Raw genomic sequence first — 19193 nt, 5'->3', positions numbered from 1 at the left:
TTTCCAGAACATCTTATTCTCATGAACAGTCTCTATTAAATTCCTCCCCAATCTTCATCAACTCTTCTTTTCATCTACTGCTTTCCTTGTAACTCTCATATGTAATCATACCTCAAATGCCTTCATTTTCCTCTCCAGCTGCCTTAACCTCTTCCATCAACATTCATCCACTTTCTTTCTCACAACACCTTACACTCATCTGTCGCACACCCTTGATCTCTGCACTACAGCTCTCTTAAAATGTACACATGCACATTTCACCAGAAATTACCTGAATAAACCTTACCTATAATCTTATTCCACTGGTCAATATGATCTGTGCCAGGAAAGAGAACACCTCCTCGAATCATTTCTCCCATGATGCACCCAACAGACCAGATGTCCACATTTTCTGTATAGCCCATGCCAAGAATCACCTGGGGGAGAGAGAGAGAGAGAGAGAGAGAGAGAGAGAGAGAGAGAGAGAGAGAGAGAGAGAGAGATAGGAGGAAAATTAGTCATTGGCAAATTCTTAGTTACTAATACATCTTAAATTTATTCACTTTGCTTCAATAGATGAAAGTCACAATTCCTTCTGGTGGTTAAAATTCTCATTATACTATTATACTACTAATAAAAAAGAAACAAATATAACATAATTTGCAGATTCATCTAAATGCACAATACTTTTGTGAATGATGTAATCATTACCTGAAACTTAAGAAATTGCAAATACATATATTTTTGTAGTATGCAGTTTTAGTGGTTTCAGTGAGATTTAAGTTAGTTTTGTGAACATCTCTCTTATACAGGATGGGGCGCAGATACTTCCCGATTTGAGAATGAAATAAAAACCTGTTCACACTTCACAATTCTTTATTCTTCTTTTATGCCTTTCACACAACATGGGAAATTTACTTTTACACTGTTTTAAAGACAATATCTTTTAAATGTCCACCTCCATTGTCAATACACTGATTCAGATGATTTCGGAAGCTTTGGTCAACTCTCTCCAGCATGTTGAGCAGTATATTGGCTATTTCAGTTCAGATGGCATTCTGTAGGTCTTCCAGGGTCTGTGGACGGTCGTTATAAACCAGGGATTTGAGATATCCCCACAGGAAATAATCACAGGGGGCTAAATCAGGTGAATGCACAGGCCAGTTTAAGTGTCAAGAGTAGGGATCATTGGCCCTTACTTTTTCCAAGAAAACAGTGGTGCTGTAACAGTGACTATGTGACAATGCTCAGGGAGTTTTTTATGCCTGCTCTCAATAATATGGACCTGGATAATGGCAACGTGTGGTTCCAGCAAGATGGGGCCACAGCCCACGCTGCACGCATTCAAAGGATCTCGGACGTGCAGGAGGAGTTTTGAGGCCGAATCTCTGACCTGCAGACCGAGTTCTGCCAAGTGAACTCAGCTGCTGAGGAAGTGGTGGTTCCTGCAGTCTCACTACCAAGTAATGAGACGAAGGGCCAGGAGGAGTGGCAAGTGGTGTCATCACGTGCAAAGAGGAGAAAGGTCCTCCTCAGGTGACACAGCGAGTGGAAACGGAAAATTCCTTCGCTGTGTTGGAGTGAGTGGGGGAGGAGAAAGAGGAGTCGGGAAGCGACGAGGTGAGGAGGGTAGAGGGGTCCCTACCCGCAGGTAAGGTACTACTTATCGGTGACAGTCAGGTGAGGCATTTGGGCGCAGCGTTTTGTGATAAGGACAGGAGGAGGAGGACGAGAGTGTGCCTACCAGGGGCCGGAATCGAGAGAGTGAGTTTTCAACTGGACACGTGTTTGGCAGATGGGACCAAACCCATTGTCTTCCTCAGCATGGGGGGAAATGACATTTACAAGGTAAGGAGTGAGGAGCTGTTTAGGAGATTTAAGGAGGCTTTGGCTAAAATTAGAAATAAGGCTGCAACCCCTGTGGTATGCGGTGTGTTGCCAAGGAGGGGACTGGGAGCTGAATGGCTGTCTAGGGCTATTGCATTAAATTGCAGACTTGCAGATCACTGCAGGAGCAATGGATGGCCGTTCATTGATAACTGGGACCTCTTTTACAGCAAAGACACCTTGTATGCCAGGGATGGAGTGCATTTATCATGCCAAGGTGTTCGAGTTTTGGCTGGAACACTTGAAGGCGAGTTAAATGCACTCCAGCGCTATTTTCAGGGGACAGGAAAGGGAAAGGGTATCGGTGACCCATAGGCAGGAAGGAATAGTCAAATCTAGAAAAGTAACCAGCTTAGTAAATGCAAAGAATAGTTTAAAAGTGTATTACACAAAATGTAGGAGTGTTTTGAGTAAGATAGATTTGCTGAGAGGTGCAGCTTGTGTTGAAAATTTTGACATAATTGGTTTAACAGAAATCTGGTTAGATATGTCAGGGAAGGTATTTGATCAGGTGAAAATTGATGGTTACACACTTTTTCATAAGGACAGGGAAAACAGAAGAGGGGGAGGAGTGGCCTTGTACGCCAAGGACACTCTGCAATGTTACAACCGCAGAATTACGACAAACAGCAAAACAGAGTCTCTATGGGTAGATATTAAGGATGGGTCCCAATCAGTAGTAATGGGTTTAGTGTACAGGCCACCAAATGCTTCAAACCAAATAAACTCTTCCCTATGGGAGGAAATACATAGAGCAGCCAGGTACGGTAAGGTATGTGTGGTAGGGGATTTTAACTATAGGAATTGGATTGATTGGAGCTTGATGGTGGGTAACAGGGAAGCAGATGAGTTCATTAAGGTCATACAGGATAATTTTTTAAAGCAAGTCATTTTAGAACCCACGTGGGGAAATAATATTCTAGATTTAATTCTGACAAACAGGGAAGAGGCAGTTACACAGGTGGAGGTTGGAGGCCATTTAGGTAACAGCTATCACAAAGAAGTAAGGTATACATTGAAATGGCATGAAACTTTTAGAAAACAAAACGAGTACCTGACTTCAGAAAGGCTAATTTTGATGGATTAAGGGAGTATTTACAAATCGCTTGGCAGGGGCAAGGCGGATCTAGTCAGGTACAAGGAAGGGAGGACCAGGGAAGAGCGGGGAGGTGTGAAGTCGGGATGGGGCAGAGAGAGAGTGAGGCGGAGGGGCAAGCTGGGGGGGTATCCCGGTCAGCTGAGGATTAGTGAGAGCTATACCGAGTTCCTACATAAAATACGTGATGGTCAAATAGCCAACATTCCATATAAAACAATAGAATCACGATCCTAAGTGGATGACAGACAGATTAAAGCAATGCATAGGGCAAAAAGGGAATATATATATATATATATATATATATATATATATATATATATATATATATATATATATATATATATATATATATATATATATAAGAGGCTAAAGGCAGGAGATGAAGCTTTAAGGCCACTATACTATGAATTAGTAAGATCAGTTAAGAGGTTAACGAGGAAAGCTAAAAGTGAATATGAGTTGAGGGTAGCCAGCCAAGCAAAGACGAACCCTAAGGGATTTTTTCAATTATATAAGACGAAAAGCAGAGAAGAATTAGGTCCCATAAGGACAACAAATGGTGAAATGGCTAGTTCTGCGGAAGAGATTTGTAGAATTATGAATGAGTATTTTTTAACTGTCTTCACCCAAGAGAACACACAGGAAATCCCAGATAGCAAAGAGGTATTTAGGGCAGAGAATAGTGAAAGGCTGACAGATATCCTTATAACTAAGGTGATGGTAGAGCAGGAGATAGATAAACTAAAGAAATTCAAGTCACCAAGACCTGATGAAGTATATCCAAGGGTTCTAAAGGAATGCAAGGACATCGTAAGCGAGCCTTTAGCGGTACTTTTTAGGATGTCACTGGAGTCAGGTGAGGTGCCGATAATGTGGAGAGAAGCTAATGTGGTTCCCATATTTAAGAAGGGAGATAAAACCTTAACGTCTAATTACAGGCCTGTCAGCTTAACTTCAGTTGTGGGTAAACTAATGGAATCAATAATAGCGAAAAACATTAGGGAACACCTAGACAAACACAGCTTGATAAATCACACACGACATGGATTTACGAAGGGGAAGTCGTGTCTTACCAACTTGTTGAGCTTTTATAGTGAGGTTTATGAGGTGGCAGATAAAGGTGATAGTTATGATATTCTATACTTAGATTTTAGTAAAGCCTTTGACAAAGTCCCTCACCAGAGGCTCTTAAAAAAAGTTAAAGCACATGGTATAGAGGGTAGAATACTAGGCTGGATTAAAGAGTGGTTAGACGACAGGCGACAAAGGGTAGTACACTACGCGCCAATGAATTGTTCGCGGCTCCACAACAGATCACTTCCGCGAGGGCCTCAAGATCATTTCCTCTAGTATGGCACCGTAGTGATTTATGCGAGTTATCATGCATCTGGGAACATGTTTAAAGTACAAGCAGTCCATGAAAACCGTTGATGGACTGTCAGTTGACATTTGTCAGTTATTAGTAAAACATTCGGAAAAGTATCGCCTCATTTTCTGCCTGTAATTTGAGCAGACACGCCCTGACACAACTCACCTTTTCTTCATAATGGGAGGCAAGAAAGACTTATCGCCCTGACACAACTCACCTTTTCTTCATAATGGGAGGCAAGAAAGACTTATCAAAGGACCAGATAAAAGTCATTGTGTCTTTACACAAGGCAGAGAGGCCAGTGAAAGAAATAGCAAGGATTGTAGGTGTTACAAGGAGATGTGTGCAAAAGTGGATACGAAAGTTTCATATGGAAGGCGGGGTGGCAACGCCATAACAGAAAAAGAGGCCTGGGCGAGAACGTAAAACTTCATCACGCACAATAAATGTTGTGAAGCGTCAGGTGGATGCTTGTCCTCAAATCACAGTGAGGGAATTAAAAGAACAAAACCCTCAGCTGCTCGGTCAAGTGTCTGTGAGGATGGTACAACACTGCCTGCATGATGACCTTGAGTTCCGCAGACACCGCGCTCTCAAGAAGCCGCTCACCACCCCTAGGCAACAAGAGCTTAGGGTTGCATTTGCCACTAAATATCTCCAGTGGGATATGGCAAAATGGCACCAAGTGTTATGGAGCAACGAAGCTGTCTCCACGGTGTCCTGCAACCGTGGCAAGCATGTGTACCGGCGACCAGGGAGTGACCCACTTGACACAAAATTTATATTTAAGACTGAAAAACACCCTGATTCAGTAATGGTGTGGGCCTGCTTCAGTTATCATGGTGTAGGAAATTTAGTGTTTTTGCCAAGAAATGAAAACATGAATCAGAATAATTATTTGGAACTTTTATGTGATTTTTTGCCCGGGTCTTTTGAAATGTGCAACGCTACTGTGTTCATGCAGGATGGAGCTCCATGTCACAGGGCAAAATCCGTCCTGACTTGGCTTCAGGACTGCCAGATTGACTTTTTGGAAGACTGGCCACCCAATTCCCCTGATCTGAACCCTATTGAAAACATTTGGTCCATCGTGAAGAGGCGCATGCAGAGGAGGGATATCTCCGACATAACGAAGCTGCGGACAGCCATCAGGGAGGAATGGCATAATCTAAATCAAATAAACCTCAATAACCTGGCTGAATCTCTTCCTTCACGGCTTCTAAAGTGTATAAGAAGGAGGGGAAAGCCCATCAATTACTAGTTTCTTCGTAAGTATTATAGTACTTTTGTTTTCTCCATTCTAAGTGCATTCCATCACCTGTGGTCACGGCGAACAATTCATTGGCGCGTAGTGTAATTAATGGTTTGACTTCCGAGTGGGGAGAAGTAGTTAGTGGGGTGCCACAGGGCTCAGTTTTAGGGCCATTATTATTTCTAATATATATATCAACGACTTGGATAGTGGAATTAATAGTGATATCAGTAAATTTGCGGACAACACAAAGATAGGTAGATTAATTAGGTCCGATTCGGATGCCAAGGCTTTGCAGGCTGACTTGGATAGGATGAAAGAATGGACAGATAGATGGCTAATGCAGTTCAATATTAACCAGAGTTTTTCGGAACTAGGGATTGATGCCATGCTTTGCATCTAGATAAAGGGACGTACATGTACATGTGTAGGGGTCCTGACGCATAGTGAGTTATGAACCTGATACTTGAGTAATATAAGGGATGGCTAACTGCTTTTCCTCAATAATGACAGTACTGAATAACTGCAGGGGGAAACTTTTTACAGTTTGAAATTATGCTGTACTTTTTGGATGGGATTGTTTATTGGCAGACAAAGGTTTATTTGCCATACACAACAGCAAGTTTTGAAAGAGTATTCCAGACATGATGCATGTACGAGTACATGTATTGTCCAGGGGGAAGTGGCAGTTTATCAATGTAAAGATTGGAATGCTTTGCATTCCAATCTTTTACATAATAATAATAATAATAATAATAATAATAATAATAACAATAATAATAATAATTAATAATAATGATAACAATAAAAAAAAAATTCGAAAGCGCCACATAACAAAAATTAACGCCAACTTTTTTTTTTTCACTCTCTCCCCCGGTGTAGTGTAGTGGAGTTTCCCCGATCTGGTTTCCAGCCTTGCTCTAGATGCATGAGCGGAGCAGGTGTGGCTGCAATAGATGATCCGTTTCTGCGCCACCCAGCCAAACAGGTCTCACTTCCTGACACTCATACACTCCCTCGTCCCCAGCAACTCACTACCTCTTGTTGTATCGTACTCTGAAAAGTCTGATACCTCGCTATGTCACTCAAATGGTGATAAACACGGGGGCTACGTGCTATATCCACATTTATCATCGCAGCATTCGCATATACATTATACAACATTTCTTTCACTATTTTAGATGCCCATGTCACTAATACTTCGCCCATTCATCATCAAACATTATTCATGATGTACAAATTTACGTCAAAAATAACTCAAATATACACATGTTTTGGCCTGTAACATCAAGATCAAGATCAAGATCACTTGTGACGTCACGGCTCTTATGCCTTTTTGATTAAATGCCACTTTTTGCCTAAAACAATGCTGGTCTGTATACCGTATTTTACAGCTTACAAGACGCACTTTTTTTCCTAAAAAAATACTCTGAAAAATACTAGTGTGTCTTCCAAGATGAATGTTGTATTGTAAGGCAGCATCCAACCTCAAGTGAGCTTGGACACTTGACAGATAGCGACCTGGATTTGTATGTTGAGTCATCACATTATGATGTTAGCTTAAGTACCATTTAATTTAGCCTTTTATATTATGTAAACTCAGTACTTAGGTGTTACAAATATTTACAATACCATAATCCTTCCTGCAGCCTACTCAGCGTGTGGAAAAAACGGGCCGCTTCCTCGTCTCATTGCAACACACACATACATGCACACGAACGCATACACATCATGCCAGGTGCCTTTATACCTTTATTAATAGAACATCCAAGTGGCTTACTCATTCAAGCAAGAGTCAGAACTCCACTTGTGAATTGTATTCACATTGATAAAGCCTATGAAGCACGACTACAAAATAAGATAAATACAAACTGCAGCACTGACGTGTTCGGTTTCGGCAATCGGACAAGTGATTCCATAATGTAAACAACAGGTCCAAAACATGCCGTCGCCCGCCACTAAAACAAGAGATGGACTGTTTCACCGTGTATATGTATTTACCTATGGTGTTTTTATTTACATAGTTTTAAATTTGTGGTGAGTGCTCCAGCAAATTTGTAATGAATGGTGAAACAATAGTGTCTTGCAGACTTCTTGCTTCTGATGTTTTTTGTGTTCAGTGGTCGGGTATATGGTTTATGCGTTCTTGTATGAGAATGATTTTTTTTTTCTTAGAAATTTCTTTCAAATATTAGGGTGCGTCTTCCAAGATGCAGCGTCTTGCAAGCCGTAAAATACGGTATTTCTCATGGTTTCCTTAAATTTTGAAGCCATTCCAAGGTATTCCATGTGGTACAACCTCGATAGAGTGATTGCATCATAGATAATTAGACGTCCCGCATCATTACCAAGCAAATCTGTACTAAACTGTTCTGTTGTGTTCCATCAAAGCTTTCGTCGTGTTGTGCCACCTTGCGGTGGGTTCTGGGTACATTGTGTCAAGTGCAAGGTGCTGAGCGTGGGTAAAGATAATCCAAACAATAGGTAAACAATAGATAATGTGGCACTAGGAAGTTCCAAGTATGACAAAGATCTAGGAGTCATAGTTAGCTCTGATCTCGGTACAAGGAAGCAATGTATCGAGGCCAGAAATAAGGCAAATAGAGTACAGGCAACCTCCGTTTAACGAAGGTTCACACAACGAAATTTCGCTACAACGAAGGTTTCATTTTACTACCATCTGCTCGTTTAACGAACACCAAACTCGCTTTAACAAAGTTTTATCCAGGTAATTTTTTTCCAAATTTGAAAGCCCCACCATATCACGCAAGCTGACAGGCTTTTGAATACACCAGGAGCTGCTGGTACTAAGGCCTGCCTCAGGAGAAATCCTGGGACACCTATAGAATAAAGATCAAGATCAAGATCAAGCCTCTCGTGGACAACACGCACAACACTCACTCTCCAGTCAAAACATAACAGCGTCAGCAGCAGCTTGTCTTCCCTAGCTCAATTTACCACCAAAATGCCCTGCATTGTGGCCTAACGTTCCTAAGAAGACCAGGAAGTCTCTTACTCTCCAAGTGAAGCTAGATATTATTCACAGACACGAGAGGCCAGAAAACTATAGCAGTGCTGGCCACCATCTGGACTCCATATTATACTGTCTCTATTTTCAAGTCAGCAGACTCTATTAAGAAGGCTGGTGAGACTGTATCTTCTTTGCAAGCTAAAAGAACCACCTGAACTCGTGACTCTACAATGGATAAAATGGAAAGCCTTGTGGAAATGTGGTACATAAGTTTTGTATGCAGTACAATGATGCGCACTTTGTTTACATTCCACAGGTTGCCGGTTAGTGTCTTTCCGTTTCATTCTTCCTCCCTTCATAAAGTTAAGATCATCAACATTATAAAGTTACGTACATACATACATTAGTGTACATTATAATGACTTAAATTAAACTACCTAAATGTTTAACTTCATAATTTTTACTTTCATTAAACCTTTTACTGTATTATGATGCACTCTCGCTTTGCTTACTCTCAATGGAAGTTCAAATCAGGGGTTAAACTTGTTATAATCGGTTCGCTTAATGAAGTTTCGCTTAACGAAGTGTTTTTTAGGAACGTAACCCCTTCGTTAAACGGGGATTGCCTGTATTAGGTTTCATTTTTAGAAGTGTTAAAAGCAGGAGTCCCGAAGTAATACTAGAATTATACTTAGCGCTGGTCAGGCTACATCTTGACTATGTGGTACAATTCTGGTCCCCACATTACAGGAAAGACATAGCTTTATTGGAGTCAGTGCAAAATGAATGACTAAAAGGATACAGGAAATGAAGGATATACCCTATGAAGAGAGACTGAAAAAACTTAGTCTGCATTCCTTAGAGAGACGTAGGTTAAGAGGAGACTTGATAGAAGTATTTAAGTGGTATAAGAATTTTAACAAAGGGGAAATGAATGTAGTTCTTAGGATCAGTAGCAGGGACAGAACCAGAAATAATGAGTTTAAGCTTGAAAAATTCAGGTTTAGGAAGAAAATGGGGAAGGAACTGGTTTTCAAACAGAGTGGTTGATGAGTGGAACAGTCTCAGTTGGCATGTAGTCAGGGATGTGTCAATAGGGAGCTTTACCCGACCACTGCGGACGACGACACGGTGTTGTCAGTAAAAAAATTCCGAAGACTCCGGACGACACGTTATGCGTCGACAAATAAAAACATTCGTAGAATATTCCCAATGCATTACCGAGCTCTCAAATTTTGACGGAGTCATCCCTGAAGACTGCCCGTGCTTTATTTATGTCCATGACCTTAGACGAGGCTTATCTCATGTCAGTCATTTACAGTAATTCACAACACAATACTCCTTTGTTTCACAACACACAACACTCATTTCACTCATCTGTTTCACAGCACTCCTGTCACTCATCTGTGACAACACATCACTTATCTACCTCACTATATACGCTATCACTCATACTATTCTGAGAGAGAGAGAGAGAGAGAGAGAGAGAGAGAGAGAGAGAGAGAGAGAGAGTATTAGTCATGTGGTCATTTATCTTATTGTTTTTTATTACTTTTGCATTCGCATATAATCATTATGAACATGCCTTGACAATTTGAGGTACAAAAACATATATACATGCAATAGACAAAGTAAAACATAAATGGTGACCAATACGGCAACATCATCAGCTGGTATTTACCGCTCACCACAGTGGGCGTACAAAATCCCTGGCTCAGACACGTTTTGGCTTATAGCGCAAAACTTTACATATACAACAGGTACTTGGAACCCATTTTCTTTGGTTTTGGACCACAAGGATTCCATTTCCGCAATAAACAATTGCTCAAACCCGCCGCACTGGCGGTACAAGTTTTGAAAAATAGTGCTGCAGCAGACGGGTTAAAAGAAGGTTAGATAAATTCATGGATGGGGAAGACAGATGGTATTCGGTAGATTAAGCACACTGGGACTGCCTCATATAGACCTGGCGGCCTCTTGCAGCTTCTGTCCTTCCTTATGTTCGTATGTTCTAACTGAGCCATTAAATTACAGACAGGTGTCACTTACAAGTGTGGTTGGGAAGTTATGTGAAATAGTTATCAAAGAAAAATAGGTCAAATATCTGGAAGGAGAATAAGTTATATCGAACAGACAATTTGGATTCAGGACAGGACGGTCATGTGTGTCGAACTTATTAAGTTTCTACTCAAGAGTAAAAGAAGGATGGGTGGACACAGTATATCTACCTGGACATTAAAAAAAAGGTTTTGATAAAGTACCTCACGGCAGACTACATTGGAAGTTAGAGAGCATAGGAGAACTGCGATGAACTTCGCTAGACTGGATAAGGGATTATTTGAAGGACAGAGAGATGAGAACTGTGATCAGAGATACATACTCATTTTGGGATAAAGTAATAAGGGTCAGTGTTAGCCCCCATTATGTTCCAGGTATATGTAAACAACATTCAAAATCAACTAAACAGATATATTAATTTGTTTGCTGATGATGTAAAATTGCTAAGAGTAACCAAAACACAAAAGGACTGTTTGCTGCTACAGGATGATATAAACAAAATCTACGTGTCGAGTGAGAATTGGAAATTAGAGTTCAATGCCAATAAGTGTCATGTAATGGAACTAGGAAAGAGTAAGAGAAGATCAATATGGAAGTATCTGATGGCAGAGGAACAAATAATGAAGACTAGAGAGGAAAAGATCAGGGAGTGATTATACAGGAAAATCTGAACCCCGAAAAATACATACGTAAGATATTTGGATCAGCATATAAAATGTTGACTACTATTAGAGTGGCGTTTCAATTCATGGATAAAGATATGATGAAAAAATTTATCACGACCATGATCTGTCCTAAGCTGGAATATGCAGCAGTGGTGTTGTCACTGAGCTCTAAAAAAAACATACAAGAAGATTAGAATGGATTCAGAAGATAACTACAAAGATGGTGCCAAAACTAAAGGACCTAACATATTAAGAATGGCTGAAGGAAGTGGGACTGCCAACCTTACAAGTTAGAAGAGAATGAGGACACCTAATAACAATGTACAGTGTAGACTCAATACTCGAACGTCTAAATACTCAAACTTTTCAATACTTGAACGCAGAAGTTCGATTTAATACTTGAAAAAATACCTTATAGTCGAATGTCCACACCCATGGTTGTAAACAAAGGCTCCCTGGCATCCCCCTTCCACATCTGCCAGCTGTGACTTGTGCTACCGTGGTCATCAGAATAACATTCTCCTGCATTCTATCTGTAGTTTTTCATTTATAAACTTACATTAACACCAAAGCTTATTAGTGGTGAAAATATCTGGTAATCAAACAGCTGCATATTTGGTCGTAAACAAAACTCGGTCATCTCCCTCCTCGCAGCTGCCACTATACCGTTCTGATACTGTATTACTGGTAATACCAGTATTACCATACTACTGGTATACCAATGCCGGTGCGCATCCCTAGTCTTGCCGCAGTCTTGAGAAAAACAACATTCTTCTGGATTCTATCGCTAGTTTTTCATTTAGAAACTTATGATGGCACCAAAGAGGGTTATTAGTGCTGAATATAAGGAATGTGGTGAGAGTGTAAGTGTTAGTGAGCCACAGTCCTTCATTTGTGGATTCACAGGAATCATACAAGAAACTTTACAAAGACGTTTTCATGGATGGTGACTCATCCTCTGGCAACCTCCCTCCTCCTCCCCACCTTTCTCCCGTCCTCTTCTAAGTTATTCATCACCAGCCTTCACTTACAGTATGTACAAATCAAAATTGTAAAAAAAAAAAAAAAAAAAAAAGTGAAATTTTAACAAACTTGGTTTTGCTAAGATTAGAACGAATTACCTGATTTATAGGTATCAATAGTTGTATGGAGAAGGTAGTAGACACCTAGTGAAACAATAACTTACTCCCAAGAGATCTAATACCACTAGTTCAGGGGGTGCTGTGAACCTTCCATTAAAGCTAGTTGTGATCTCGCTGAATGTTTCCCTTGTGTCTCACAGCCTGCCCTCTAAAGACAACTCTCCTTCACACAAAACTATATGCACTTACCACACATACACCCTTCACTTGAAAATCAAAATTTAAAAGAAAAATGGGTACTCCCAAACCATGCCTCGGAGTCCCCTTCTGGGGAGGGGACCAAAATGTCCCCAGGCCAGATGCCTCTCTCAGTGACCACTACAAATGCCTTGACACCTCCCTCAACTTTTTCTACATTAACTTCTGAAACATTCGCAGTCTTAGATCTAATTTTCAATCTGTAAAACACCACCCCTCCTCTACTTAACCTCATCTTCTTTTCCTCACCAAAACACAGCTGTGTGAGGCAACTGACAGTAGCCTCTTCTCTGTTCCCTCCTACTTTCTCTATTCTTATTTTCTATCCAAAGCTGGATGTTGCATCTATGTACACAACGACTTAACTTGCTCTTGTGCCCACACTCTTGAATCTTCCAAGTTTTCCACCATATGGCTTTGACTCTACAGTCACTCTCAAATTAAATTCATCTGTGCTGTCTATTTCTCCTTTAACTCTTCTGACTATAGTAAATTCTTCGACTATTTAACTTCTAAAGTGGAGCATATTCTATTTCTCTACCCTTTCACAGAGATTTCCATTCTTGGAGATTTCGATGTTCACCACCAGCTTTGGCTTTCATCTCCCTTCACTGACCATCCTGGTGAACTAGCTTTCAACTTTGCTATCCTTCATGACCTAGAACAACTGGTGCAACACCCTACTCATATTCCTGACTGTCTTGGAGACACGCCCAACATTCTTGATCTCTTCCTCACCTCTAATCCTTCTGCTTATGCTGTCACCTTTTCATCTCTGTTGGGCTCCTCCGATCACAATCTCATTTCTGTATCTTGTCCTATTTCTCCATTCCCTCCACAGGATTCCCCAAAGCGAAGGTGCCTCTGGTGTTTTGCCTCTGCCAGTTGAGGGGACCTGAGGAGGTATTGTGCTGATTTTCCCAGGAATGATTATTGCTTGTGTCAAAGACCCATCTCTTTGTGCTGAACGCATAAAAGAGGTGATAGTGTCTGGCATGGAGGCGTACATTCCTCATTCTTTTTCTCAACCAAAAGCTTCTAAACCTTGGTTTAACACAGCCTGTTCTCATGCTATACAGGATAGAGAGGTTGCCCACAAAAGGTACTTGAGCCTTCCATCTCCTGAATCTCACGCACTTCATATCTCTGTCTGGAATCATACCAAGTCTGTTCTTCAACTTGCTAAACACTTTTTCATAAGTAGAAAATGTCAAAATCTTTCAAACTCAAACTCCCCTCGAGACTTCTAGCATCTAGCCAAAACATCTCAAATAACTTCACTTCTTCATCTTTCCTCCTTTATTTCATCCTGATGGCACCACTGCCATCTCTTCTGTCTCTAAAGCTAAACTCTTCTCTCAAACCTTTGCTCACAACTCCACCTTGGATGATTCTGGGCTTGTCCTCTCTCCTCCTCCCTCTGACTATTTCATGTCTACAATTAAAATTCTTCGTAATGATGTTTTCCATGCCCTCGCTGGCCTAAACCCTCGGAAGGCTTATGGTCCTGATGGATCCCTCCTATTGTTCTCAGAAACTGTGCTTCCACGTTTGCACCTTGCCTGGCCAAACTCTTCCAACTTTGTCTATCTATTTTCCTTCTACCTTTCCTTCCTGCTGGAAGTTTGCCTACATTCAGCCTGTTCCTAAAAAGGGTGACCGTTCTAATCCCTCAAACTACCGTCCTATAGCTTTAATCTCTTGCTTGTCTAAAGTTTTTGAATCTATCCTGAATAGGAAGATTCTCAAACATCTGTCACTTCACAATCTTCTATCTGATCGCCAGTATGGCTTCCGTCAAGGTAGACTGGTGATCTTCTGGCTTTCCTTACTGAGTCTTGGTCATCCTCTTTAGAGATTTCGGTGAAACTTTTGCTGTAGCATTAGACATATCAAAAGCTTTTGATAGAGTCTGGCATAAAGCTTTGATTTCAAAACTGCCCTCCTACGGCTTCTATCCTTCTCTCTGCAACTTTATCTCAAGTTTCCTTTCCGACCGTTCTATTGCTGCTGTGGTAGACGGCCACTGTTCTTCTCCTAAATCTATTAATAGTGGTGTTCCTCAGGGTTCTGTCCTGTCACCCACTCTTTCTATTATTCATTAATGACCTTCTTAACCAAACTTCTTGCCCTATCCACTCCTACGCTGATGATACCACCCTAAATCTTTCCACGTCCTTCCAGAGAAGACCAATCCTTCAGGAAGGCAACAGATCATGCAGGGATGCCACAGAAAACCTGACTTCCGATCTTTCTAAGATTTCCAATTGGGGCAAAGAATATCTAGTAGTTTTCAATGCCTCAAAAACTCAGTTCCTCCATTTATAAACTCAACACAACCTTCCAGACAACTATCCCCTCTTCTTCAATGACACTCAACTGTCTCCTTTTTCCACACTGTATATGCTCGGTCTGTCCTTTACTCATAATCTTAACTGGAAACTTTACATCTCATCTCTTGCTAAAACAGCTTCTATGAAGTTAGGCGTTCTGAGGCATCTCCCCCAGTTTTTCTCGCCCCTTCAACTGCTTACTCTGGATAAGGGCCTTATCCATTCCTGTATGGAGTACTCTTTGCATGTTTGGGGGGCTTCCAGTCACACAGTTTTGCTAGATAGGGTGTAATCAAAAGCTTTTTGTCTCATCAACTCCCCTCTTCTGACTAACTGTCTTCAGCCTCTTCCTCACCACTGAAATGGTGCATCTCTTTCTATCTTTTATCGCTATTTTCATGCTATCTATTCTACTGATCTTGCTAACTGCATGCCTCCCCTACTCCTGTGGCCTCGCTGTATAAGGCTTTCTTCTTCCTCTCATCCCTATTCTGTCCAACTCTTTAATGCAAGAGTTAACCAGTTCTCTCTGTCATTCATACCTTTCACTGGTAAACTCTGTAATTCCCTCCCTGCATCTGTATTTCCGACTTCCTACTACTTGTCTTCTTTTAAGAGGGAGGTACTGAGGCATTTGCTCCCTAATTTTGGCTGATGCTTTTCCTCTTTGTAGAGAGCCAGCACTCAAGTGGGCCCTTTTTTTAATCTTTTTTTTTTTCCCTCTTCCCTACATAAAAAAAAAGAACTTTTTAATAATCGAACAGCCATTTGGAAGAAATGAAGTTTGAGTATCGAGTCTCCACTGTATAAAATAGTAAATGGCATTGAAAAAGCAGAAAAGGAAGACCTGGTGCTGGTGACAGAAGCTAGAAGAACAAGAGGACATGTAAATAAGATCAGGATGAGGCAGTGTGTGAAGGATATTGGAAAACAGTTTTCCACATAGAACAGTGGAAAAGTGGAATGCATTGAGTGATGCAGATGTTACAGCACATAATCTGCATAGTTTAAAAGAAAAATTGTATAAATGGAGACATGGAGACAGGACACTATTAGCCCCACTTAAACCCTGTACAATACACACACACATGATGACGAACCCAAACTCTTTTACAAGTATATAGGTAAATGGTAAGATGAAAAATAATGAAGCAATAGAAAAATAGTTAAAAGAGAGAAGACATACCAAACAGCAGAAGATATGAGTGAAATAATAGATGAGAGTTTCAAGACTGTTTTCATTGAAGAAGGGGATTTTACAGAACCAAATAAGACATTGCATTGTCAAGGCTTGGAAGAAATCATAGTGCACAAAGAAAAATTGGAAGACTACAAGAAAATTTGGATGTCAGAAAAGTGATGGGACCAGATGTTGTGTTGGGCTGGGCGCTAAAGGAATGTTGTTGTTAGAACGAGTTTGGGAAATACTTACAAGCTCATTAAAAGAAAGGAGAGTACCACTGGAATGGAAGAGAGCTAGCATAATCCTAATATTAAAAGGAAGAAAGTCAATTGACCCATTAAACTACAGACCTGTGTCACTTACAAGAGTTGTGGGAAATATATGTGAAACTGTTATCAAAGAAAAATGGGTTAAATATCTGGAACAAAAATTAGTAATATCGAACAGACAATTTAGGTTCAGGACAAGATGGTCATGTGTATCAAATCTATTAGTTTCTACTCAAGAGAAGTGGAAGGACTGGAGAGGAGATGGATGGGTGGACACTGTGTACCTGGACATAAAAAATAAAAGGCTTTTAATAAGGTCCCTCATAACAGACTACTTTGGAAATTGGAGAGCATAGGAGGTTTGAGACGAATAATATTAGATTGGATAAGGAATCACTTGATGGACAGAGAGATGAGAATTGTGATCAGGGATACATACTCATCCTGAAGTAAAGTATCAAGTGGAGTGCAGCAGGGGTCAGTGTTAGCCCCCCTTATGTTCCAGGTACGTATATGTAAATGATGTACAGTATGGAGTGACCAGCTATATCAATTTATTTGCTGATGATGCACAATTGTTAAGAATAATTAAGATCCGAGAAGACTGTCTGCTACTGCACGAAGATATAGACAAAATTTATGAATGGAGTAAGAAGTGCAAGTTAGAACTCGGTGCCAAAAAATGCCACGTAATGGAATTAGGAAAGAGTAAGAGAAGACCAGTATGGAACTATTTGATGGAAGAGGAACAAATAATGAAGACTGAAGAAAAAAAAGATCTGGGAGTTGTTATATAAGGAACATTGAGCCCCAAAAAACACATAAGTGAAATATTTGGAGCAACATATAAAATATTTACTAATATTAGGATGGCAATTGACTACCTGGACAAGGATATGATGAAAAAAATTATTACGAGTATGATATGCCCACAGTTGAAATATGCAGCAGTGGTGCAGTCGCTGAGATTGAAATAGGATATTAGAAGATTAGAACGGATCCAGAGCTATAAAGATGGTGCCGGAACTAAAGGACCTATCATATGAAAAAAGGCTGAAGGAAATAAATATATTAGCGTACGGAGAGAGGAAGAAGGAAACTTTGTGAAAGATGTGTTGCAGAAAAGCCATGTATATAAATGGTAAGATGAAGAATAAGGAAACAATAGAAAAATATTTAAAAGAGGGATGACATACCAAGCAGCAAAGGAAATGAGTGAAATAATGAACAAGAGTTTCAAAACTGTGTTCACTGAAGAAGAGTTTACAGAATCAAATAGGACATTGCATTGTCAAGGTATGCAAGAAATCATTGTGCACAAACACAAAATTGGAAGACTATTAGAAAATTTGGATGCAAGATAAACGATGGGGATGGATGGTGTGTCAGGCTGGGCACTAAAGGAATGTAAAGATCAATTCTTAGAACCAATTTCAGAAATTATTAAAAGCTCATTAAAGGAAAGGAGAGTACCACTAGAATGGAAGAGTGGTAACATAATCCCAATGGAAGAGCCACTAAATTACATACCCGTGTCACTTATAAGTGATGTGGGGAAGATATGTGAAATTGTTATCAAAGAAAAATGGGTTAAATATCTGGAAGAAAAACAAGTTATATCAAACAGACAATTTGGGTTCAGGACAGGAAGCTAATGTGTGTCAAATTTACTAAGTTTCTACTCAAGAGTAATAGAAGAACTGGAAAGCAAAGATGGATGGATAGACACTGTGTACCTGGATATAAAAAAAAGGCTTTAGATAAAGTCCCTCATAGCAAACTTCTTTGAAAGTTAAGAGGAGGACTGAGAGGAATAATGTTAGATTGGATAAGGGATTACCTGAAGGACAGAGAGATGAGAACTGAGATCAGAGATACATACTCATCCTGGAGTAAAGTAACAAGCGGAGTGCCCTCATTATGTTCCAGGTATATATAAATGACATATAGAGTGAAGTGACCAATTATATTAATTTCTTTGCTGATGATGTAAAACTGCTAAGAGTAATCAAGACCCAGGAAGACTGTTTGCTGCTGCAGGAAGATATAGAAAAAATTTATGAGTGGAGTAAGAAGTGGAAGTTAGCAATCAATAACAAGAAATGCCACTTAATGGAATTAGGTTAGGGTAAAAGTTGGAATATACAGCAGTGGTGTGGTTGCTGAGCTTGAAAAAGGATATAAGAAAGTTAGAATGGATCCAGAGGATAGCTACAAATATGGTGCTGGAACTAAAGGACCTATCATATCAAGAAAGGCTGAAGGAAATGGAACTCATAAGCTTACAAATAGAAAAGATAGAGGAGACCTAATCACATTGCATAAAATAGTTAATTGCATTAAAAGATTGACAAACAAGACCTGGTGCTGGTGACAGAAGAAGCTGGAATGACAAGAAGACATGCAAAGAATATTAGAAAGAGGCAGTGTGTGAAGGATATTTGAAAATATAGTTTTCCACATAGAATGGTGGAAAAGTGGAATGCACTGAATGATGAAGTTGTTACATAACATAATGTGCATAGATTTAAATAAAAATTAGATAAGTGGAGATATGCAGACAGGACACTATGAGTCCAGCTCGAACCCTGTACAATACAACTAGGTAAATATTCAAGATCAAGATCATAAGAGATGGACGTCCACACCGATTTCCATTCTGATATTATTTCAAGCCACTATGAATATCTTTTACCTAGAGTGTTAACTAAAGGTGACAGCTATGTTTTAGTGTTGTCCCATCTAGGTGGAAGGGTTAAAATGTAAACAAGATGGAAAAAGGACCAAG

General features: G+C 40.1%; 1 protein-coding gene across 1 annotated transcript in view; it reads right to left on the bottom strand.

The window, feature by feature from the left end:
* Positions 1-19193, bottom strand: part of LOC123500119 (stress-activated protein kinase JNK-like) — a 546161-nt gene that overhangs the window by 68536 nt on the left and 458432 nt on the right. Inside the window, 1 exon segment of the mRNA XM_045248784.1 lies at positions 287-416. Within this exon segment, the coding sequence (XP_045104719.1) occupies positions 287-416 (130 nt within the window).

The sequence above is a fragment of the Portunus trituberculatus genome, chromosome 50 (genome assembly GCF_017591435.1).
Source record: "Portunus trituberculatus isolate SZX2019 chromosome 50, ASM1759143v1, whole genome shotgun sequence".
NCBI classification, from domain to species: Eukaryota; Metazoa; Arthropoda; class Malacostraca; order Decapoda; family Portunidae; genus Portunus; species Portunus trituberculatus.
The sequence above is the reverse complement of the archived record's forward strand: the minus strand, read 5'-3'. Positions and strand labels throughout refer to the sequence as shown.